A 25368-nucleotide genomic window follows, 5' to 3' on the forward strand; every position below is an offset into this window, starting at 1 on the left:
GCTGCCATAACAAAATACCATAGATTGGATGATATTATTTCTGAAAGTTGTAGAGACTGGGAAATCCAAAATCAAGGTATTGGTCAATTTGGCCCCTGGTGAGGGCTCTCCTCCCAGCTTATAGACAACTGTCTTCTCCCCATGTTCTCAGATGGCCTCAAGAGTGAACCTCTGGTTCCTCTTTTTTATAAGGACCTGAACCCTATCAAATTACAGTCCCACCCTCATGACTACATTTAAACTTAATTACTTTCTAAAGGTCCTATCTCTAAATAATGGTCGCAATGAGGAGAAGAGTTTCAACATATGAAATTTAGGGAGGACACAGTTCAATCCAAGGCAAATGTCAGAGCACCAGTCATAGTAGCATCCTGATCCAGCCCCCAGGTAGATGGCAGCAAATGCAGATGGTCTTTGGGAGGATGTACCATTTGCTTCAAAGCAAAGAAAAGCACAAAATAGATGAAGGAACCCATTGGGGCCAATACTATTGAGTTGTTTTGTTGATGTTGTTTTAAACAAGAATAAATGTTTATCACCACAGCTAACAAAGCAGGAGATTACAAGGAGCAGGAGAGAGTTGCTATTTGACTTGAGCAATCTAATTGCTATGCACACATACTTAGAAATGTTCCAAAGCCCTCGCTGTTAATTTTCTTTCATGCTGCTCATTTGATGGCACAGAATTCAAGAGAACCAGAAATCAGCCCTTTTCATCAAGACCTTCTTGCTTCACTGAGGAATCTGACGTGGTTAAAACTTATGAATAAAGAACTGTTCATTAACTAGAATATGCAGCCAAGGATTCATCTAAGTGGATTGTTTTGAAAATCAATATTGTAAATACTGGCAGTATTTCTTTCCTTACTGCTCAGCCTTCCTGGAGCTGACCTTTTGGTTATGAAAGATTATCTATTGATCTGTAAATAAGGTTTACACAATATTCTGTTGCCTCCGTATCTTGTCCAGTTCTCAGGCAGATGGGTGCTGTTCTTTGCTACACCGTATACCATAATCCCAGTTGAACTTTCACATAGCTAGGGAGGTCCCTCCCAACCTCCCACTGACAACCTCTTCCACTGCGATGTGGTCCCTTCAGGCCTCCTCACACATCCTGTTCATGGCCACCTCGCCATCTGCTTCTCCAGCTTGGGACACCCCTCAGTGATCCAGGCTATTTCTTCCACAATCCTTTTAAGTCCCTCTGTGTCTTTTCTATGTTCCTCTCTTTCAATGGGTTTGGCAGGAGTAAAGGAAGTTTTCTGATGACAAAAGCTAAACGGATGCAAGCAGCGTGGCGAAGGACTGGAGAGGCAGCTCAGAGTAATGAGTCAATGCAAAGGCTCCACCACCCGCTGCCTGGGCCAGGTCACAGCACTTTCTCTTGTTCCTTGTATAACCTTGTATAATCGGCTTAACTGTCTAAATCTCAGCTCTCCTTTCTGCAAAAAAAGGAATGCCAACATTGCTTACATCATTGGATTGTATTAAATGACCTAAACTGAATGAAGTTCTTAGAAGAATGATGCTTTAAAGATTCTCAATAAATATTGGCAATTCTTATTAAATTCCTGACCCTGTCATTGACTAGCTCAACATACCTTGGCAGGGGACTTTCCCTCTCTGCTCCTCAGTTCTGTCATCTGCTTGGAAAAAAAAAAAAAAAAAAAAGGAAGAAAACAATAAGATACCTGCATTGTAAGACTGTTATAAGGTTTTTTAAGATAACGAATGCAAAGGTTCTGTTACAGCATTGGAGCACAATTAATATTTCTGATTTTCTGATGCTGCTCACGGTGTTGCTGGTGATGCTGTCTCTTTCCCCTACCAATAGTCCTAGGACTTGACAGGTTTCTGCTGGCAAGAAACCACCAATCAGCATTCAAACCTGGCACTTGTTTGAAACTTGCCTTTCCCAAAGAACAAAAGCTTTTTCTTACAGAATCCTTGACATATGCAGAAAGAATCTTCCAGCAAACAAAACTAAATTATCCTACAGAGTGCTAATAGAAGACTCTTAACCTTGCCTTTTAATGTTTATTTTCAATGCTAACGGTCCACAAGCTTTCATCATCCCCATTCAAAATAATTCTAACTCTCCCACAGATAGCTAGCAGAATAAAGCATCCCATTTTTATGCTGATTTATAAGTTAACACCTTTATCAAACTTTATGGAATTTGATTCTTACAGCAATCCATGGGGTAGGCAAGGCCCAAAGAGTGCTTATTTTTAATAGGAGAATTAAGCTAACTTGCCTAGAGTCCTTGGTTACAAGGTTTTCTTACAGGAACATGAAATGTCGCTATAGGATAGATCACCGTAATACTTCTGGTGCTCAGCCGTGCTCATCTTTCTTCGGTGGCTGAAACAAGAGCTGTACCAAGGTTCATTTGGAAACACTGTGGCAGCCATGTGCATGGTGCAAAGAATTTGTGCTTCCCCATTTATCCTTCATAATTTTGGATATGAATAGGCAAGGTAATAAGAAATCGCTCTTTCAGCCAATCATTGAACAAGCATTTACTGAAGAGGTACTCTATCCCAACCTTTGTTGTTACTGTTGGTTGAACAAAATATGACAGGAACAATGAAGTCTCTGTTGTCACAGAGCTTGTATTCGAGTTGGGGAGTCAAACAATGTTGGAGAAAGGTGGTGATAATGCTATGAAGAAAGATTAAGAAAGTAGAAATTCATGTTTTAGAAAGGGTGAAAAATGATGGAAAGGGGGAACTGGTGCTGTGGCACAGCAGGTTAAGACACGGACTGCACTGCCAACATCCCATATGGACACCAGTTCAAGTCCCATCTGTTCCACTTCTCATCCAGCCCTCTGCTACTGTGCCTGGGAAGGCAGCAGAAGATGACCCAGGTACGTGGGCCCCTGCACCCACGTGGGAGACCCAGAGAGGCTTCTGGCTCCTGGCTTCAGTCTGTTCCAGCTCCAGCTTTTACAGCTCTTTGGGGAATGAAACAGCAGATAGAAGACCTCTCTCTCTCTCTCTCTCTCTCTCTCTCTTACTCTGCCTTTCAAATAAAATAAAATAAATATTTTTTAAAAGAAAGGATGGAATGAAGACCTTGTGCAAAATACAGGAGACATCTGTAGATAGCTGTCCCCTCCAGGAGCTCAGTCTTTTGGAAAGACTAGCATCCATAACTCTGGAAAACAACAACACATCTGCAGAGTTGTGAGGCACAAGTCATGGCTGAGAGGAGAGACCCAGTGTGCTGGCCAGCCTAGACATGGGAAGAGCCTTTTGGGAAGGAGGATTGGAAAATGAGAGTTAAATATGACTTAGAAAAGAAGGAGGAGAAATTTCCTGTGAAAAGGAGAAAATGCTAGAATGGGGAAGGATTCTGCAGTGGGCAGAAGATGGGGAGAAACTGAGTCTTAATTAAACACTGGGAAGGAGAATGATTCGTCCCAGAGTGTGGCCTAATACTCATACAATAGGGAACTATGCTATCTGAGGTTCTTGTGCAGCCTAATGGAACAAGGACAAAGAGCTGGCCTGTAGAGGGAAGAACGGCAGGGTATGGAACATGCTCCAGGAAGGAGCATGTGAAGGGGCAGTCTCCATAATCCAGGAGCACTGCAAGGGTGGCACCTAGAAGACTAGAAAGGCCTAGTTCAATGAGGGACACCACTCAAAAAGAATAACCAGCGTGTGGTTTGCCTCTGGGTCAGACATGGATCCAGGTCACGGCAGTGGTTTTTGCGTAGTCTTCTCCACCCACCCTCAAAGCTTCCCCTAAGAACTCGACACAGAGTCATCTTGCAGGTGGCACAAGTCAAGAATCCAGTCATCTTACACAGGGGCTGTGATTATGGGCAAGAAATTATTAGCCATCTTGCTGGCCGTCAGCGTAACTATCTAGGCATGTTGCCATGGCTATGAGGATGTTTGGGCATGATGGAGATTGTACAATTGTTTCTTCTGTCAGTAACCAGTCTGGCAGAGGCAACTTCACCTACAATTGTCAAACCTAGGAAAACGTGGCCAGGTCTCCCTTCTGGAACAGTGACCTTCAAGGTGATATTTCAGCTCAGGCTATCAGCTTTAGAAGTCCAGAGCCCCCTTGACCATCATCAAGATGACGACATTTGCATGCTGCTCACGTTTTTCCCCTGTTCTCTATCTCTGACCTGGTCAGTACACTTCCTACTTCAAGAACCCACATCCTCTTCACCTGCAAGGAACCACCTGATCCATCATCAATTCAATTCATATTTCTGGTTCTCATACTCTTCTTCCTAGAGGAATATGCATTTTTAAAAGCAGAATCTTGGAAAGGTAATGCTAAACTAAAGCCAGGAGTTGATAGTGATGGACTCCCAGACATGGGGGCTTCCCCAGGATGGACAGAAAAGTTCTACATGACCCACTCAAATAGCACATAAGGAGCCATCCAACTCCTCTACCCACTTGCAGAGTCCACGCAATTTTATTTCCACAGGGTACACCTCTGTATGAAGGTAAAAGGCACGCACGTTCTAACTGAATGTCCCATCTTCCCCCAAACTCTTGGCTTGTTTGTCTGGGAAAGATGCTGCCTGCATCCCAGGGGCACAACTGCAGAAGGGATGCGATCCTGGGGAAGCAGCAGCCCATGAGATCAGCTGGCTCAAGACCAGGAGCAACAATGCGGCGCAAGGGTGTCACCACCAAATTCCCCGGATGTGAACGCTCCATCCAGAGCCAGGGCACAGCATTTGCACACAGCAGGCCCTCACTGGGAATACAGGCCTGGTTTGAAACCTTTCTTTTTGGGAAGTGAGAGGGGAGCAGCTCTGTTTTTAGAAAAATATCTTGGGGTGTTAACAGAGTGTGCCAACTGAGGTGACAAATGCTTTAAGAAAGAATATTTTCATCTTCAGCAGACATCACAAAGATGCTCTGCTGTGGTTTAATCACAGGTTTATCCACAGTGAACGATTAGTTCAGAGATGGTGAGTTCTTCCCTCTTGTGTTTGGCATAAAGATAGCAGTGATAGCAAGACAGGGCGGATACTTAGGCTACCCACAAGGGAAGCAACTCAACAAGCTCCCTCACTTGCGAAGTGCCTCCTGCACCGTTTATGTAGACAAGGACCAAACCACAGGGGCCTGGTGGATGCAGACTCAGCAAGACCCCAAGGAAAAGCGCTTCTCTTTACGAAAGAGCCAAGGACCCAGGTTCCCAGCCGCGCTGCTGCCTGTGCGAACTGACAACCAAGTACCACGACCTCCCTGAGCTTCAGAAAAATGGAGAGAGGAGTCACTGCCCTAACCCCTGCGAGAGACTGTTGCAGAGAAAGAAGGGAAGGCACGCGATACAGGAGCACGCGCAAACTTCCAAGCGCCACGCGAGCATCCTGCAGGTTGTCAGAAGCCCCACTGGGTGGTGTGGAGGTGGCTAACAGGAACCCAAATCCAAAACGTGCTTTCACTGGGTATTGATTTGCCGGTCTTGCAAATCCCTGTGCAATATCTACTGATGGTTCCATAGATGGGAAACTTGAGCTTCTGAGATGCCGACTGAATTGCTCAAACTCAGAAAACAAGACTAACTGATACTTATTGAACATCTTAGTCTATGGTTGACCCCAAACTAAACCTTTTGTTCAATCAATTTGCTCATCTCCCAGTCTTCTAAAACAGTGATGTAGCACTTCCCCAGGACTCGGAGATTACATAGCGGATAGAAGTGAGAACTGGAGAGGGCATTTAATCTGGGGGTTAACATGCCATTTAGGATGCCCGCATCTCCTACCAGAATGCCTGGTTTTTATTCTCGCTCCAGCTTCCTGAAAATGCAAACCATAAGAGGCAGCAGGTTATTTCTCAAGTAATTGGGGTAACTGGATTCCTGTCACCCACATGGGAAACCTGAGTTCAGTTCTCAGCTTTCAGCTTCAGCCCAGCCCCTACACCTGCCACGTTAGGCACTTGGTGAGTAAACCAGTGGGTAGGAGCGCTCGCTCGCTCTCTCCTTTCTCTTTCTCTTTCTCTCCCTCTTCCCCTTTCTATCCCTTAAATAAATAGAATTTTTTACAAAAAACAACTGAGAAAGGAAGCCAGGAATGACTCCCACACAGATCCTGCTGCTTTCCAGCTGTGTAATTTTCCTCAGGATTCTCAGCGCAACACGGACATGATAATATATCTGGAATTTGTGATCAGCTACTTGGGCTAAGTTGAAGCACGCCTTAAAAATAGCGTACTAAATAATTAATATTAGAAACGAATTGTGCAGGATGTGCAAACTCTGTAAAATATTAACTCTTTTGTGACTCCCCTATGTAATTTAAATGTAACTGCTTGCCACAAATTAGTAGTTTGACTCGAGTTATTTTACATCAGCATCCAAGAATGTCCCAACAGGCCGCCACTTGGCAATGCTGTTAACTTGGAATCCAACCTGGAGAGATCTTTGGATTTTACAAGTTTTTATGTAGGCAGTGTGCTCTATGGGGCAGACATCACTGAGAGCTGTGGCAGCCAGAACGCCCAGCTGCAAATTCCATTCCTTCAATTTCAGACAGAAACTTCAACTCTCTAAGCCTCAGTTTCCTTGTCTATATAATGGAGGTAACAATAGTACCTTCCTCACTGTGATGCGAACAGGCTTCAGTGATTTTAATACAAGTCAGGCATTAACAACGAATGGCCAGCATGTGAAAATAGACACTCATTAAGTATTATTCCTTCTAGTTCAAGTCCAGAGACGTAGGCAAGTTATGTAGCCTCCGTGAACTTCGCCTCTTCTTTGTAAAATGGGAATCACACCTGTGCTCATCTTAGAAGCTCACTGTGAAGCCAAATGAAGTCGCATAAATATGTGTGCTCAACAAATAATCCAGCAAGATTATGTTCAAGTCTTCTCAGGAGAACTCCGGGACAGAATGGTGGCCCATGTAACGAGTTCCTAGGAGTTCAGTGACTTAGTCCAGGGCCACCTTAGTGAGCCTCTCACTCAGGCCAGACACCAGGCACCCTGTCCCCAAGCTGCAGGGGTCAGCTATAAAACCTGACTCATGATCTTGAAGTCGCTTTCTCAACCTAAGTAAAGCAGAGCGGGGATGCAGGAAGATCTGACTGACAGCTGTTTCCAGAGCTCTCTCCCAAGGCCTCTCCTCAAATGTGACTCTGCACCATGTTCATATCGAGGGTTATGAGAGGGTAAGACTGGTAACCGGTTTCCAGAATCCTGGAAAGTGGCACCTTTCATACTTGAGTGTCTCAGGAGACACTCTGGGACGCTCTGCAACTCTAACCTTTTCCCTGGCCACAAAGGTGTCCTACCACATGGTCCAAATTACCATCCGGGGAGAACAGGTCGGTAGCGGATCACAAGATTTTCTTTTTCTTACAAGCTCACTTGGTCAAAGGGTTCCCCTCAGGTTAGCTCCCTTTTGATTCAGTTTGCCACGACATGTTTTCATGCTGCTGCGGTTCAGTGCAGAGGCTGACGGGAAGGAGCAGGCATCTGATCCTGTGACTGCTGGTCTGTGAAAACTCTGGGTGAGTTCTGCACTCGCTTGCTTGATCTCCCCCTGGTGACCCAGCAGAGCCCACTCTCAAACACCCAAAGTTGCTACAAGAAAGTGAGCGAAGGTTCAGCTTCCCTTTCATCAACAGGCTCTGATCTTCTAGCCTGTAAACCTTCTGATCTCCAGCCTGGTGGAGGAATGTGTGGTACTCCGCCTGTGAGAGCTTTGCCAACCATGTTCTAACAGTGTTCTCAGAGAATTCGTCTGCAGTAAAGGAAATTGTCATGCATGTTTTAGTTTGTGGCAGGGATTCCAAGGTTGGACCAGGAAACATGAAACTCGGGAGCTATTGTGCAATGGAAGGGGAGAAGGTCCCAGGTCAGTGCATTTGGGGAAATCCAGCACGCAGCTTCCTTCTGCTGGGCATTTATAATGAACTGTATCCTAGAAACGGCTCCAAGAATGCCAAAGGAAAGAAACTGCTTAACCATGTTAATCCAGTGTTTCCCAAACTCCTCTCCCCACTGCAGCCTCTCGTTTTTCAAACAAAGCAGGCAGATCCTCTAGAAACAGTGTCTCTAGAGACACACGCAGTTGCTAAGTTGAAATGCATCCCATGGGCCAGCGGCGCGGCTCACTAGGCTAATCCTCGGACTAGCGGCGCCGGCACACCAGATTCTAGTCCCGGTCGGGGCGCCAGATTCTGTCCCGGTTGGCCTTCTTCCAGGCCAGCCCTCTGCTGTGGCCCGGGAAGGCAGTGGAGGATGGCCCAGGTGCTTGGGCCCTGCACCCCATGGGAGACCAGGAGGAGCACCTGGCTCCTGCCTTTGGATCAGCGCAGTGCGCCAGCTGCAGCGGGCCGGCCGCGGTGGCCATTGAAGGGTGAACCAACGGCAAAGGAAGACCTTTCTCTCTGTCTCTCTCTCACTGTCCACTCTGTCAAAAAAAGAAAGAAAGAAAGAAAGAAAGAGAGAGAGAGAGAGAGAGAGAGAGAGAGAGAGAGAAGAAAGAAAGAAAGAAAGAAAGAAAGAAAGAAAGAAAGAAAGAAAGAAAGAAAGAAAGAAAGAAAGAAAGAAAGAAAGAAATGCATCCCAGAGGTCGAGGAAGCCAGTTCCCTCCTCCTGAAGAAGCCCTTCCTCACAGCTACATCATTCCAGAGGGAGGGCACCAAGCACTTAGCAGCACGATGCAGCCCTCTGCCGGGCCACTCTCATAACTGTGACCCGGCACTGTCACAGGCCGGGCACGAGGAGGCTTCCGATTCGGGAGGGTTGGGTTCGGTCTCGAGCTCTGCCTCCTTACATGGCCCCAGGAAAGTAACTAGACTTCTCTCAGCTAAGCACCTTCAGCTCTGAGGGTGGTAATGGTCCCTGCCTCCTAAGGTAGTGGAGAGGAATAAATAAAATAATCGATGGTAAGTGCTTGGTGCGGTACCTGGAGATAGGAAGTGTTCAATACACGTTGACCATTATGATTATGAATCCTGTATCTATTTTCTAGAGCAGCACTGCACAAATCGTTTAGCATTTACACGTGGCAGTCAGGCCCGTCTCCGCAGGCAAAGCATCATACCCATTGGGTGGTATGGTCTTGATTCCTCACCTCACCAGCAAAACAAAACAATAGGAGCGTATGTCTCAATATAGGTTTATGTATTTATAAAGTAGATACACATACACAAATAACTGCAGTATTGTGCACTCAAAAACATGTAAGTAAACAATACTTTAAAGATAGAATAAAGATGAATAAAGAATGTATGTATACATTTTCATCATCTCTGATTATGTACCATTTTACATCACACAGTAATCCTGTTTCGCTCCCACTGTATATATTAAGATAGCAATATTTTAGGGAAAGCAATATTATAGGATGGGCTTTATTGTTTATTTAATCCTTAGTTTAACACTGAGAAAAGCAATTCACAGGTCATGTCAATCTTAAATTTTAATGGCTGTCAAAGCTGACATCAAAACTTCACGAAGATAGGTAGACTTGACGCCAGAGTAACTCCATAGATTTGCTCCTGGAATCATCATTCTTAGAGTCAATTCTATGCTCTTCTGATGCGAACATCTGTCTGCAAGCCAGCTAGTAAATGTTCTTCCCTAATGTCAATCAGGTGTTCTTACAAACTACCTGGAAGATGTTGCATTTTTATGCATTTAATGAAAGCACTCAAAAACCTCTTGAAAAAACTTAAGCTCATTAAAAATCTTATTTCCAGACTTCAAAAATACACAATAAGAGAGTTTTCATACATAATAACATATTACCTCACTTTCAATAATACATTTTTACATGTTTTTCCAAATAGTTCCTGTAGCAAATTTCTCTCAAATGCTATTTATTGCATTTTCCACATCAGTAATAATATACCAAGTTTCCCTTAAAGAAAAAAAATCAGATATGTCCAGTTTGAAAAAATTTGCTTTGTTGCATCTTTTTTTTTTTTTTTTTTTTGACAGGCAGAGTTAGACAGTGAGAGAGAGAGAAACAGAGAGAAAGGTCTTCCTTTTCTGTTGGTTCACCCCCAAAATGGCCGCCACGGCCGGTGTGCTGCGGCCTGTGCACTGTGCCGATCCGAAGCCAGAGCCAGGTACTTCCTCCTAGTCTCCCATGCGGGTGCAGGGCCCAAAAACTTGGGCCATCCTCCACTGCCTTCCCGGGCCACAGCAGAGAGCTGGACTGAAAGAGGAGCAACTGGGACAGAATCCGGCGCCCGTACCGGGACTAGAACCCAGGGTACTGGCACCACAGGCAGAGGATTAGCCAAGTGAGCTGCAGCGCCAGCCTGTTGCATTATTTCTGACAACTATTCATTACCACAGAAAATGTTTAAAAATGTGGATCACCTATATCTTTTTAATTAAAAAATGTAAGTCATCTTTAATTTGGTCAAGTCTTTGAAATAATTTTTCTTGAGCTCCCCAGCAAACCTCTGGGTGATAGTGTGACCGTGACTAGTAAAGGTCTGGACCCAGAGACTAACAAGAGTCTGACAAGTAGGAAGGTTGACCCATGCAAGCATGGGGTGATTTGAGCAAAGAGGCAGGAGGAATCGGGCTTCCTATTGAGCTGGCATGGAAGTCCCCCAGGGACATCAGGGACTTGGAGGTAGAAACTGCCTTCAATACCCAAAAGAGCTGACGAAATATAGGCCATGACTCATGTCCCAGCAGGACTGGAAAATCAAGCAGGCTCTCAGCTCTGGCAACTGCACTATAAGGCTGGAGTATGGCCACAGCAGCAACTGAGCCTGGATGCAGTGCTAGGTTTCCCAAAATGTAAATCTGATTCCCCTGGATATAAGGTGTAGGGTCTGAGTCCTAGAGACTTCAACTAACCCTTAAGGCTGCACCTCTTTTTTTGGTTAATAATTTGTATTTCTTTGAGAGAAAAAAAAAGAGCTCTCATCTGCTGGTTCACTCCCACGTCTATGCTAGGGCCAAATCTAGGAGCCAGAAACTTAATCCAAGTCTCACATCTAGGTGGCAGGAACTCAACGACTTGAGCCATCACCTGTGTCTCGTGCATTAGCAAGAAGCTAGAAGCAGGAGTGGAGCTGGGCCTTCAACTAACGTACTCTGGTATGAGATATGGGCATCCCAGCTAGTGTCTAAACTACTACACCAATTCCCTCCCCCAGCCGCACATCCTGAAAAGTGATATAGCCAGGACTTGAACCCAGATTCTCTGGTACCAGAGCCACTACATGTGAAGCTATGCTATACGCCCTGCAACCAGAGGGTGACTGATGAACTTGGACTCTAGACCAAAACAATCTGTAGCCAACTAGTAGGCCAGAGGCTTGGAAATGCTGCCCTTAGGCTAATAAGTTCCCCTGATTCCTAAGGAGTCTGCTTTCTATAGAGACTGAGGCAAGTTTGAATAGAATACAAGAGTGAACTAGGCCCAGCTTGAAGGCATGAGATTGGAAAGGCAGGAAACTAGACTCTCTTACTGCCTCATGTCGTTCCTTAAACAAAATCACTTAACAGAGAATGAAAATGGATTCTGAAAAGTAAGTGAAATTCTAGGTGCCATATGGCTTGCTAGAGGGAGGGTATGCAATCTGGGGACCCTAATCTTAAATCTAAGGCCCTACTCTGTACCACAGCTCCTTACACACTCTGTCCTCTAACTACAAGATTCTGTGATCCTACACCTAGCCAAGTCTTTATGTAATGATCGAAAAACACGTTAACACCTTTTATCATATTTTATCATATTGTACATAGATGTAAAAACTCCCAGTTACTAATTAATTACTCTCAGTTACTAATTAACAGAAATATCAACATCAGCAAACCTTATAAAATTGGCATTGATCCTCATTAGTTGAAGATTTCATATCTTCCCACTTGTCTATTGCTAACATTTACTTGCACGCCAACATCAACATGCGCAGCACTTCTGCATTATTCTCAGACACACACATGAGCAGGAAGGTGAGGAGTATGAGTCGCCTGACACATGTTCCCACGTGAGAATGAGTAAGGAGTGCTCTGCCTTCTTGCTTCAGTTCACACGCTCTGAGCAAACGTCCTTTGCGTGGTCTGTTCACCACGTTTCCCCATGTTTGTGCTTTTTCTTGTGATTTCACTGTTTAAAATGGCCCCCAACTGAAGTGCTGTCTTGTGCCCCTCGGTGCAAGGAGGCCATGGCGTGCCTTGGAGAGAGAACATGTGTGTTAGATAAGCTACCTTCAGGCATGAGTTACAAAGCTGACAGCTATGGGCTCAATGTTAATGAATCAATGATATGTATTACAAATGGGGTCTTTAAACAGAAACGCACATAAAACAAAGTTAATTACTGATGAGCTCATGATAAAAAAGTTGTGACCAAAGGATCATAAGGCTCTACCCTGCACTTCCCAAGGGGCAGTGATGCACTAATTCAGCGTTCACAGTGACTTTATAGAACAAAACTATGAATAATGAGAGATAACTATATGCGGTTAAGTTCCATCCACTCTTCTATCCCTATCCATCACTGGCCTAACTTCTCCCACAAGAGTCAAGAGAAAATGCAATTTAAAATGTTTTTTGTAAAAGATTTTAAAAGACCCAAATAGGTGGGCCGGCACCGTGGTGTGGTGGGCTAAGCCTCTGCCTGCAGTGCTGGAATCCTATATGGTCACAGTTTGTGTTCCAAGGTGTTCCTCTTCCAATCCAGCTCTCTGCTATGGCCTGGGAAAGCAGTAGAAGATGGCCTAAGTGCTTGGGCCTCTGCACCCCCATGGAAGACCAGGAGGAAGTTCCTGGCTCCTGGCTTCAGGTCAGCTCAGCTCTGCCTGTTGTAGCCATTTGGGGAGCGAATCAGCAGAGGAAGACCTTTCTCTCTCTCTCTCTCTCTCTCTCTCTCTCTCTCTCTCTCTCCCCCTCCCTCCCTCCCTCCCTCCCTCCCTCCCTCCCTCTCAAATAAATTTTAAAAATTAAGAAAAAAAAGACTCAAATTGCTGCCTGCAATGCAGACATCCCATATGAGCACTGGTTCATGTTCTGGCTGCTCCACTTCCAATGCAGCTTCCTGCTAATGCACTTGGGAAAGCAGTGGAAGTTGACTCAAGTATTTGGCCCCCTGCATCTACATAGAAGACCCAGATGAAGCTCCTGGTCCTGGCTTCAGTTTGGCTCAGCTCCAGCCATTGCAGCCATTTGGGGAGTGAACCTGCAGATGGAAGATCTCTCTCTATGTCTTTGTCTCTCTCTTTCTGAAACTCTACCTTTCAAATGAATAAATATTTTTTAAAAAAAGAGAGACAGAGACTCAAATAGCTTAAATGCAAACAATTTTTTGTGAACGGAGTTCCACTTCAAACACTTCACCTAGACTACCATGAAATACACTTTTGCACAAATGGTACACTGAACACGCAACTAGCAGCAAATCTTCCTGAAATCAAATTTGCCTGCAGCAACACAGCAGCCTATTCAAGCTGTGAACTCTGTGATACTATACCTAGCCAAGTCTTTATTTAATGATCAGAAAATGCATGTTAATATCTTTCATCATGCTGTATATAGATATGTAAATTCCCATTTAGCAAGGATCTGTAGCTAATAGAAATCTCTGCATGTGCCTGCCTCAATCTTCAATGTAACAAGAGCTGGTCTGCTCTTGTTACATCGTTCAGTCTCAGAACTGAACATTCCATGCCCTGGTGGGTTTGGGGTGCAGTAGAGAAAAAGCATTATTGTATTCTCCATTATCAGCGGTGATGAAGAGGAATGTCTTGTCCTTTTTTCTGACCTTCTCAGCCCAATAGGCTAAGTACTCATTCACTTCCATAGAAGGTCTTTGGTTTGAGCTGACCGCTACTAGAAAACCCTGAGGTGATGGACCAATGAGAACACGAGCTACCTCTGCTCGGGAAACCCCCAAGTCTTCTTAATGCCCTTGTCAGCACCTGAAAGTGGCTTCTAACGTTCACCCAAGAAGCTCACCGATCTCTCCCTGTGTTGAAAGGTTCTCGAGACACTCCCTCTTCTCACCCTTTCAGTTCTGCCTTACTCTCCTTCCCACCCTCCCGTACCACTCCTGTGATGCCACTGTAGACCCTTGCTAAATGCAGAGAGAGTGGAGCACACTGACCTTCACCAACACTTCGGGGTTTTGTCTTTTTTTTCCCACAAGTTGTCTTTCCTGGCTACTCCAGCCCATGTTGCTCTCACCTTCTCTGAACTTTTTAAAAATTGTATTGAAGCTATACAAGTTTCATATATATCATATATACAGATTTAGGAACATAGTGGCACTTCTACCCTTACCCTCCCTCCCACTCAGGCTCCAACCCTTTGCATTCCCACTCAAATGATTAGCTGATTAGCTGGTTTTCCAAGACACACAATCAATTGCACACACTTGAGCATCATACAGTCTTCTGAGTGCTTCATCTCTGTTACCCCTGAAAGCTTCCTGAAGCCACGGCAAATATCCCTGGCTTCCTCCCATTGATGGGACTTAGGTTTTACTGGAATAATGGTATACAATCTGGTGCAACACAGGCAAACATAGACCCTAGTAATTTAAGAAGAAGCAGGAACACATCAACACCACTGAAAATTAATGAAAGCATCAATGCTGTCTAGGACAAGGGTCCTTGAAGCTTCAGGGTCACCTACTTATGAAACAGAAGTGTATTATTCTGTGACAAGTAGGTAGAAATGGTTCCTAGAAATTGCAGGGACCTCACTAAGTTCATCCTGACAACCAAGTACTCACTTAAATTTTTTAACCTAAAGATTAGGGAGTCAGACATGAAAATTGTTAATGCCAGCTCTGAATATAAAACTGGCTATTAACAGAGGAGAGCTCTGAGCCAGTGGCCTTTCTTTTAGAGACCCATTGGCAGGACAGAAATTTGCTGACATTCTGCTCTCAGGCCTTTAACTATTTTTGAAGATAAACTGTGGTTGAGTGAATCAAAATAATTTTGCAGCAGTCACTTGACCAAAGCAAACCCATTGAGACATAGAGCTCCTAGCTGATTACCCACTTCCAGCCTCCATCTGACATGAATTTATTGATCAGAGGGGAAAAATGAATTGAAAACTAAGTGTTCATCCGAAGTCCATTTCCTGTGTTATCTTGGGGTTATAGAGACTCTCAGCCATAGAGTTATCACCAATAATCCATCTCACTAGATGGTCACTAGATCTTTTTAAGTGCCTTCGAGTCAGCACTACTGGAATAATTTCAGTCATTTTTGCAGTGTGTTTTCTGTTCTATAAAAACTCAGATTTCAGTGTGCATCTACAGATATATATATATATATATATATATAGAGAGAGAGAGAGAGAGAGAGAGAGAGAGACAGAGACATATATTCCATAAGCATAGTGGTTATGAAAACACGTGTCATTCTCATTAAACAATCATGAAATCTTCATTCCTTCAATTATATAAACTTTCATTCATTCACTCAGAGAGACAGGCAAGTTGCTTCCAATTGAATGTCAAATCAGTTAGGGATGATAAAATAGGCAGTAAATAATTCTTTGTGTGCTCATCTCCAAACAGCACATAGCAATTGACCTGGCATAAAGAACTTAGTAAATATCAAGTGCATTCTATGTGCCAACCACTATGCCAACAGTGGGTCTTTAGGAAAAACATAAATCCTGCCCCAATGCCATTTGCATTCTGGAGGAAGATATAGACATTGGATCAATTAACATGATACATGTTTCAGAATTTGGGTGAGTACTAAAGAGGATATGATTATACCTGGAATAAATCAGATGCCCCAATTTCAATTGGCAGTCAAGAAGCACCTCTGTGATGAAATGGCACATGTATCTAAACTCTGAAGAACAACTGGGAGTTTTCCAGGTGAAACGTGGTTAGTGAGCCTTTCCGATAAAGTACATGCAAATACCTGAGTCAGGGAAGACCTTAGGTGTATCTGAGGAACTGGGAGAAAGCCAGGGGCTAAATTATACTGGAGGAATAGCATGTGTATTTGGCCATTTTTATTGTTATGACACTGAAATACTTGAGATAGGCTATTTTAGTTTTTAAAAAGAGAAAGATTTATTTTGGCTCAAGGCTCTCTAGGAACGAGGTCCAGGGGCCTCATCTGGTGATGACCTTCCTGCTGGGAGAGTCCCAAGGCAGTGCAGAGAGACATGGCAAGAGACAATGATCACGTGTGTGTCTCCGTATGTTCCTGAATCTTCTGCGTCTCTTCTTAGAAAGCCACCAGGATTCAACCGTGGAGCGCCACTCTGATGATCTTCTCTAATGCTAATTAATTCCCAGGGGCTCCACCACTCAAAACTACACGTAGATGGAGTTCCCGCACTGTATGACTTTGAGAGTGAAATTCCTACTTGAGCTTGGGATAATAAACCACAAAACATGTGACAAAGTTACCAGAGCAGGCAGTAAGGAGTATAAATTGTACAGAGTGTTACAGGAAAATGTGAAAGCCTTAGCAGCAGAGGAGTGAGGCCATCTGAGTTACATTTTTTTTTAAAAGGCTGCTCTGTGTGCTATATGGGAAATGGATTGCAAAAAGAACAAATATGTGGGGCTGGCGATGCAGCGTAGCAGGTAAAGCCACCACATGCAATACTGGCATCCCATATGGGTACCAGTTCAAGTTCTGGATGCTGCATTTCCTATCCAGCTCCCTGCTAATGTTCCTGGGAAAGCAGTGGGAGATGGCTCAAGTGCTTCAGCCCCTGAACTCACAGGGGAGACCTGGAAGAAGCTCCTGGCTCCCAGCTTTGGTCTGGCCTAACCCTGGTTGTTGCGGCCATTTGGGAAAAGAACCAGTAGATAGAAGATATTTCTCTCTCTCTCTCTCTCTCTCTCTCTCTCTCTCAAGCTCTGCCTTTCAAATAAAAAAAAATTAATAAAATAAGAAAAGAACAAATGTGTAAAAAGAAGGAGACTATTACAGAAATCTGGAGGAAGAATCACAGTGGCTTTAGAATGGTGCCAGGTAGTTGGACAAAAATCACAGGGAATCAAGATATATTTTGGAAATGGCATCTAAGAGGACACTGAGAAGAACTGAATATTGGAGAGTGAGAAAGAAGCAATCAAGGTGAACAGTTACATTTCTGACAAGTAACTGATAGATGACAATACTTTTTATGGAGAATTGCAGAAGAGTAGTTTGGTGGAACTGATGGTGGGGGAGGGATTGAGTTAGCTATGTCAATGAGGCATTCAAGAAGATATGAAAAGTAAGTTTATTTTTATTTAAGAAGCAGAGAGAGAAGGAGAGAGATGCCATCCCAATGCCCAAAATGACAGGAGCTATACCAGGCTGAGGGTGGGAGCTGGAACACAATCCAGGCCTCTTACCTGGGAACCAACTACTTGCACCACCACCTGCTGCCTCTCAGAGCCTGCATTAACAAGAAAATAGAGTAAGGAGCCAGAGCCAGGAATCAAACCCAGGTTCTCTGACACAGCACAAGGGTGAGGTTTTTAACTGGCAGGCCAGATGACCACCACTGAAGTAAGTTTTATTTAGCAATAGACTAGAGATAGGGATACAAGTATGACTCTGGAGCTACCACACTGATACTCCTTAAAGCCATGGGAAATGAGATCTACCTTGGAAGATGAAAAAAGAGAAAAAAGGCAGAATGCCCAGAGTACAAATGAACAAAGACAAATCAACAAAGAACACTAAAAAGGAAGTAACTGGGAAGGAGAAATAAGACTACAATACAACAGAAGCCAATAAAAGAGAGAATGGCACAAAGTACTAAATGACCCAGAAAGGTCTAACAAAATGAGAATTTAAGTGCCATAAAATTTGGTGGTTGGTCAGTTGGTGGAATTTTGGCATGACAACAGTAGTTGTGATAAAGAGATGCACAATAAAAACAAGCTTGAATAGGATGAAAATGAAAGAGATATCAGAAAATGAAGAAAGCACATGCAGACAATTCTTTCTAGAAACATTGGATAATAAGGAATATCAATAAGGAACAAGAACAATAAAACAGAAAATAAGGACTGAGACAGAAAGGTAGTAAATGGAGATGGAAACCATTGATAACTCTATGTAAAATGTGAAATTCAGTGCAATCTGGCATATGTCTTAGGCTAGGTTCTCCAAAACAATGTCTGAATAAGGACTCACGTGGAAGTAGTATATTTTTGCATCCAGACCCAAAGAAAGAGTTTGGATGACCAGGAGGAGGGAAACAAGGAAAGAAGGAATGCCAACTCAAGAATGATCTACCAAGTGGAACATCACCAGGGGATTGGAGTTCAGTCGTGCTAGAGCCCTTTTAGGCATATGTAAAATATACTCAGAATTATTCACCCAAGATAGGGGAGAGAGAAGTCCACTGGTAGTCAGAGTCTCTAGCACTTCTAGCTTTGCACATCCCTCAGAATGGTTGAGCAGGTACCTGTAAGTGCATCCACATGGAGGTGGCAGAGAAGTCCCAGACAAAAAAAAAAAAAAAAACAGCCTACTAGCTGAGGCATGTAAGCTTGTATGCAGGTATGCAGGTGGTTGGCATGGAAACACCTAGAGTAAAAGTTGGATGTAGAGTATGAGAAGCTGGCAAAGAACTGTTTAATACAGCTCCCTTGATATTCACCATCAACCCCTCTCTGTTCTGGAGAGAGAAATGGCTACTTGGCATGAGGTTCTCCTGACTCCTGGTTTCCAGATCTTCCTGAACTCATTTAAGATTCATTTCTACCAAGTAGCAGTCATATCTGATGAGTAAAATAGCTACAGAGGGGTTTTAATGCATTCTGGGTGACAGAAGCAATAAATGTCTTAGAAACATCAAGCAATTAACCCCATATTTGACAAGCACATACTGCATTCCAAACCTATACACAATAGTATAGAATTGTCAGAATATTAAATATGATTCCTGCTTTGATGGCTCAAACTGGGTGATCACAAGAGAGATCTAAAACCAGCGGAGGGCTGGATATAACTAAATAACAAGTGTAGAATGGTACTGTGTTAGCCTAGTGGGTATTTAGAGCCACAGCAATGTTCCTGTGGAGAATGAGTAGAATCTCAGGGGTTGTGGAGAGCCACTAAGAACGTCACTTGTTTTGATAGAAGCATCAAACTCTAAATGTTAACTGAAGCTATCTCTGGATACTAGTGACTCCAGCTGCTTTTCACTTTTTCTGTGTCTTCATATTTTTCATAAATCTCACAATAAATATGTATGACTTTTATATTCAAAGAAAATGCTATTTTAAATAACCAAAGGATGCAGAGCAATTAGAATTTTCGTAGATTACTGGTGGAAATGAAAACGGTACAGCTACTTTGGAAAATGGTGCAGTGGGTTCTCAGCGTTGCGCACATGTTTACCATTCAGCACAGCAATCCCACTCCCAGGTATTTACCCAAGAGAAATAAAAACCAATGTTTTCACAAACACAAAAGCAAACTGCACACAAATGTAGAAAATGTTTAAAATCAGGCATCCTTTTTCATGGCACACATTTTGGTGAGCCACTTTTTAAAGACCCCCTGTATGCATGGATTTCAATTTTTTGAACCAAAATAAATTTCGCTTTAATTCCATTTCCCATGACCTTTTTGAAGTAAACTTGTGTACACACACACACACACACACACTTTCTGTGAAAATGAAAACAACCTGTATGGCCTTCAATTGGCAACTGGATAAACAAGCTATGGTACATTCATACATGGAATATTACTTAGCAATAAAAAATGAACTGATACACACAACAATGTGGAAGGACATTGAGTGGATTATACTAAGCAAAAAAAAGCCACATTCAAAACCTATCTACTAAATGATTTCACTGATACAGCATTGTGAAAAGGCAAAATTTTAGGAACAGAAAACTGATCAACAGTTGCTAGGTATAGGTGGTAGGACAGGACAACAACAAAGGAAAAGCAAAGGGGAATTTGTACAGCGATGGTGGTGTTCTGTACCTGTATCATGCTAGTGTTTACACACTAGTATACCAGCATTTGTCTTCATTCATAGACCTCTATGCCAAAAAGAGTTAATTTTTCTGAATGTGAATTTTCAAAATTGAAATAAAACAATAAATTTTCTCAAAAATTGTACATTAATAACCTCTTTCCCAAATAAAAAGCAAAAGAGACCATCTCTAGGACTGTTAAAGTAATTAAAAGAAGGGTTGACCGAGATGGGTTCTTTGTTGATGATAGGAAGCAAGAAGGGACAAAACATCTGGAAACCATTCCCTACCACCCATAGTTAGGATTCATAGACTCTGAATATAGAAACAGATAACAAGACACTACAGTCTACTTAAGAGTCATAAACCACAAGACACGTGCTCCTTTGCTGTGAGGGGGATATTAATGAGGGTTCTTTAGGTTATCAGCCACCAAGACCAACTCCAGCTTAGGCTGGTCATACACAGAAGAAGGAAACGGGACTGCAGAGCTATTGGGAGGGGTCTGAAGAACAGGAGTGAGGGAGGTGGTGGAGAGCAGTGTGCCAGACAATCCCCACGCACCACCCGGAGGCCTTCACCTCTGCCCAGCAGACAGTTCCACCCAAGTTCATCTAGTTTAACGCAGCTGGAACTGAATGGCACCTAGCCTGACCCTCAATGCCTCCTCATCCCTGCTCTGGTGTTTTGTTTTTTTTGTTTTTTTTTGTTTTTTTTTTTTTTTTTTTTTTTGACAGGCAGAGTGGATAGTGAGAGACAGAGAGACAGAGAGAAAGGTCTTCCTTTGCCTTTGGTTCATTCTCCAATGGCTGCCACGGCTGGCACGCTGCAGCTGGTGCACCACGCTGATCCGAAGGCAGGAGCCAGGTGCTTCTCCTGGTCTCCCATGGGGTGCAGGGCCCAAGGACTTGGGTCATCCTCCACTGCCTTCCCTGGCCACAGCAGAGAGCTGGCCTGGAAGAGGGGCAACCGGGACAGAATCCGGCGCCCCGACCGGGACTAGAAACCGGTGTACCGGCGCCACTAGGTGGAGGATTGGCCTATTGAGCCGCGGTGCCGGCCTCTGGTGTTTCTTCTACGTCACTATAAAGACATCTATAAGGAACATACTGGGTACTCAAAAATGGCCAAACCAGAAAAGGGGCATTAACCCCCTAGGGTCAAATTTAATCAGTAGGAAATAAGAGTCTATGAATAAAGCCTTCGCTTCACTACTCTCTGTTCGTACAAACAGTTCTGAGATATATTCCCAAATCTCCTAAATCAAGTCCTTGGGATTAAGGAGACAATTGGCCAACTCAATCATCTGTCCTGGTGCTGGTTAGTTTTCCTCCTTCCCAGTTCCACACCCTTCATCCTGAATGCTCTTTAGTCACATTGTCAATTATTTATCCACAGCCAACCTTCATCTCAGGCTCTGCTTCTTGGAGAAGGCAGTTCAGGACAGTAAGGCCTTGGGGAAGGCTCACCCTAGGTCTGGAAGTTTCACCTTGCAGGAGTTTACGGACTGTCTCGAGGTGATGGCAGAGGAAGTTTCAGCTCTCACCAGCCTCCTCCTAATCACTTCCCAGGCATGAGGTGGACTGGTTCAGTTTAGGTCTCCTGCATGCCCTGGGTTCTAAGGCCATGGAATCCCATGTGCTAACTTCAGAGATCTTTGGATTAATCAAAAGGCAGCTATCCAACAAGTATGAAGACATTGGAAATAGACAATTTAGAAAAATTCTGCTATCTTCTTCGAAGTTGCTTTTGAATATTAATGATCTTTTAAAAAATGTGCACTGTAGCACACTGGTGCCCTTATGTTTCAAGTGTTCTTTGCTCTCTAAGTGTGGGGAGCAACTCGGACTAGACTAAGTTACTGGAATTAAGACTTATTCTATGCATCTGCTCTCCCACAATATGGCGCTGGGAGAGGAGGCAACAGCTTCTACCCAGCTGCCTCTCACCAACTTGACAAGCTGCAGGAGCTGCTCCTGATTGGAGGAGAGCAGCGTACTCGGCGTGTGGGTAGCAGAGTTGGGATTGGTGGAAGAGGACTATAAAGGAGGAGAGAGACAACATGCACCAGGAACATCTAAGGGGAACATCTGAGGGAACACCTGTGCAGCCCCCGAGAGAGCCGGCCGGCGGTGTGCCGCTCCCCCGCGGAAGTGGGGAAGGTGGCAGGGGGAACCGCCCTTCCACGGAGGTGGAAGGGACGGTAGCCAGCCCGGGAAGAACCAGCAGCAAACCTGGGGAGGGCCGAGCAGACAAAAGAACAGCGCAGGGTCCTGTGTCGTTCCTCCACGAAGACGGGGAGCAACATCTAAGGACTCAACAGCTGATGAGACCTCAGTTAGAACCTAAAGAATAAAACATAAATATAATATAATGTTGAGCTTTTTTCATGGGTTTTTCTGGTCATTCAAAACTGATAGAATATGAACTTTCCAAAGTCAACCTAACAATTGTTTAAATAGCCAGCTTTATTTTTCATCACTCTCATTTTGTCTCTCTCTAGGTTAATATCCAACACAGGTATCAGGCACTTGCCAACTGTTCACAAGATTCAGTCTCTGCAGAAGGTTTTACTGTAAGTTTTTCCATGAGAAGTTACTAACTCTATCCACCAAACGTGCTGCTCTGGGTGATCAGAGATAGGAAGGCAAGCAGCAAGGCCCTTGGTATTACCCTATCTAGGTCAGCCTATAGTAGTTTGGATGAAAACAACAAGCTCCTGGACAAGAGCGTTGGCAACAGAGCTAACCTGCAATAAAATCAGGAAATCATTCCTTTTTTTTTTTCATTTACTCTCCCCTTGCAACTCCCCTGTTTTCCAGCATCCTCTCCTGTTCCTTCCAGAAGTCCCTTGCTACCCTAGGCATAAAGAAATTATCTGACAAGTTCTTCTTAAAGGGTTAGTGACATAATAAGTTTGCCTTTTCCCAAGGGATCTGTACTTTGAAAGAAGAAGAGAACAGGAAAAATAGAATGGCAGCTTTCTTTCCAATTATAAAAATATGGATAGACTTGAAAGGAAAATGGTGGGAAGGAATATAAGGATATAAGGAGTAAAGGTGGGGAAAGAAATAGAATCTCCCAGAAGTTCTCTAATGTTCCAAGGCATTTACTCATTGCCCTGGTATGTTAAACCAGAGGGACTTCGATGGGGGAATGAGGAATATAAAAGGTGAGGGGAAAATTGAGTCTTTCTCACTCCTTTCATTCAGGAAGAGTAAAACTGATGATAAAATTGTTCTGTAATCCAAGGAGAACAGAGTAAGATATTTAACTGTAAGAAGGGGATTGAGTTCGAAGAAAGAAGGCCTGAGTAAAGTGAATATGGAAGTCTGGTATAAAGAAAAAGTCAACTTAAGTGACTGCCATGTTGAACAGAGACCAACTTTGTAGGCAAGGCTATTAAGTGATGCTAGAATCTCAACAGAGTGAAATTAGCTAAGGAAACCTTCAGAGAGAGAAGACATATTTGTCTGCAATTTCAAAGGAACTGACATACAATAAATTGGTGGCCATTTATTTCCCAAACATTGAATTAATCATCCTCCGGACAATAATTGTATTAAAAGATTACCTCAGCTAAGAAGGGACATAGTGCCAAGAAAACCAAATGTGGGAATATGGCATCAGCAGGATTCACGTAAACAGCTAATTTGTCTGCACTTTCTTCTAGAGACATTCAAGACAACATCAACATCCAGACAGTTGAAAGGAATTCCTTTGTGGGGCTGAGTTTTGAAAGTGTGATTTTGTAAGTAAGGGGGGAGGGGATTCCAACAGAGTAACATCTGATTTTTCACTGAATGATCTTCTCATAATGGACACTCCATTTTGTTTGAATAACTTAAGCATTTCGCCATTTAAATCATTCTCTCGTTCTGTGTTTTTTTCTCATCTTTACATTGCAGAATCACAACATGGAGTCATATTAATAATTTATTATTCCATGGTGCAAATCAAGTATTTAAAATTGCTCTTTGAATGATGGTCTCCCATGTTGCAGCATCTGTTCCAAAGGACAGAATAACTCAGGCATCAATAAAGCTAGTTATTTCCTGGCAAGGCTTTAGTCGTCCAAAGCACACAAGAAAGAGGAAGCTGCCTCGGGCAGACATGGTCATTTCCCATGGCCATGCCACATAGCTCCTGGTCAGGTCCAGGCAGAGAAGAGGAGGAGCACGTCTCATTTTCTTGGAACCTTTTTGAATGAGCTTGAGTTACTCCCTCTGACTTTTGGGAAAGTTTTGAAATGTTCTGGCTCATTAATGAATGACTTTCTAACCTTTTGTGCAAGCAGCCAGGATGGCAAGTCACTCACTCTCCAGGATGACCAAGAGATCGGCACGATGGGCTGCCCAAGCGTTCATGAGATCCATGAAAGGTCTCATAATGACAACTGGGGGAGGAATTGAAATTCCATCTATAAGAAGAGCATTTTCTTTTTCTCTCTTACAAATTTTTGAGGGTTTTTTTTTTTTTTTTGGTATGACAGGTGCCATCCTTTCTCATTGTTTTATTTTTTAAAATACATTTCATTGCATATTTTTAGCTGAAAGCCATGAAAGAAACATGTAGCTCTTGTCTGTTCTTTCCTAACTCTTGTTCATGGACACTGAGCGATTTCCTGGAATTTAGAAACATACTTTTAAAGACGATAGTTTTCTTTTAACAGTCAACATTTCTCAGACACGTCTCTAAAAGATAAATTCCCATTTGTGAGGACAACATCTATTTTTCTTTCCTTGACTGTCCCTTAATCTGCAGATAATGGAATCAGAAGACTTCTGCTCAATGCAGCTTGTCTCCAGCTATTCATAGTCTGTCTGGTTTATCTTAGGCAGAAGCATTTTTTCCAGGTAGGGATATCCAAGTGCATGCAGGAAAAAAAGCATGGCAAAATGGCACTGACGATGAAATGCTTTGTATCCAGTAGCACTTTTCCAAATTCTAATGCTCTGTTCTACAAATAAATATTTTTTTAAACAACAGCCCAACAATGAAGGAGTATCATATACGTGGTTAGTAACTCGGGCAATTGATCCTATGGAAGCCCCTGAGCTCTTCCCATACCCCATGATGCCCCACCTCACCATGACCAGAACAGTCTAATTCAAATGCAATAAAATGAGGTTGCATGTGTGACAGCTCCCAGCACAGTCTAGTCCCTAGAGAGGGGATCTTCTATCTCCCTTTCTACTCCTCAATAAGATTTTATGGGCCAGGTCTCCCAGGACCTTCACACTTTAGGATGAGGAGCTCTGCTAAGTGAGCACACAAGGGGACAAGAAGACTAAGATCTTTTCCTTGAGTTGAGTTCTGTCCAGGTTGTCACCATCTTCCTCCTCATCTGCTTTTATAACAATCACTCCCTCTCTTAAGAGGCTAGTATTGCATTTAAAGGTCATTTGTGAGACACAGCAGTTCAGCCACCGTGGGGGATGCCCACACTCATATATGTTGTTGGATTC

The 25368-nt window shown here is 43.4% G+C and overlaps 1 protein-coding gene and 1 long non-coding RNA gene across 8 annotated transcripts in view; one reads left to right on the forward strand and one right to left on the reverse strand.

Annotated features, from left to right (window-relative positions):
* The window catches only part of FSHR (follicle stimulating hormone receptor), a 165024-nt gene that overhangs the window by 116430 nt on the left and 23226 nt on the right, over window positions 1–25368 (forward strand). For all 5 annotated transcript variants that reach the window (XM_089327680.1, XM_051842926.3, XM_089327681.1 and 2 more), the window contains 2 exons: window positions 22404–22475; window positions 23574–23651. In XM_089327680.1, coding sequence (XP_089183806.1) covers window positions 22404–22475; window positions 23574–23651 — 150 coding nt within the window. The remainder of the gene's footprint in view (window positions 1–22403; window positions 22476–23573; window positions 23652–25368) is intronic.
* Window positions 1–25368, reverse strand: part of LOC127490327 (uncharacterized) — a 191299-nt gene that overhangs the window by 48116 nt on the left and 117815 nt on the right. For 2 of the 3 annotated variants that reach the window (XR_016230372.1, XR_016230374.1), the window contains one exon: window positions 22135–22245. This is a non-coding gene — a long non-coding RNA (uncharacterized LOC127490327). Of the gene's footprint in view, window positions 1–11729; window positions 12153–22134; window positions 22246–25368 lie in introns of those variants that run through there. The other variant, XR_016230373.1, reaches the window with a different exon arrangement.

The sequence above is a fragment of the Oryctolagus cuniculus genome, chromosome 2, assembly GCF_051225735.1.
Source record: "Oryctolagus cuniculus isolate XC-2025 breed Fujian yellow rabbit chromosome 2, ASM5122573v1, whole genome shotgun sequence".
Classification (NCBI taxonomy): Eukaryota; Metazoa; Chordata; class Mammalia; order Lagomorpha; family Leporidae; genus Oryctolagus; species Oryctolagus cuniculus.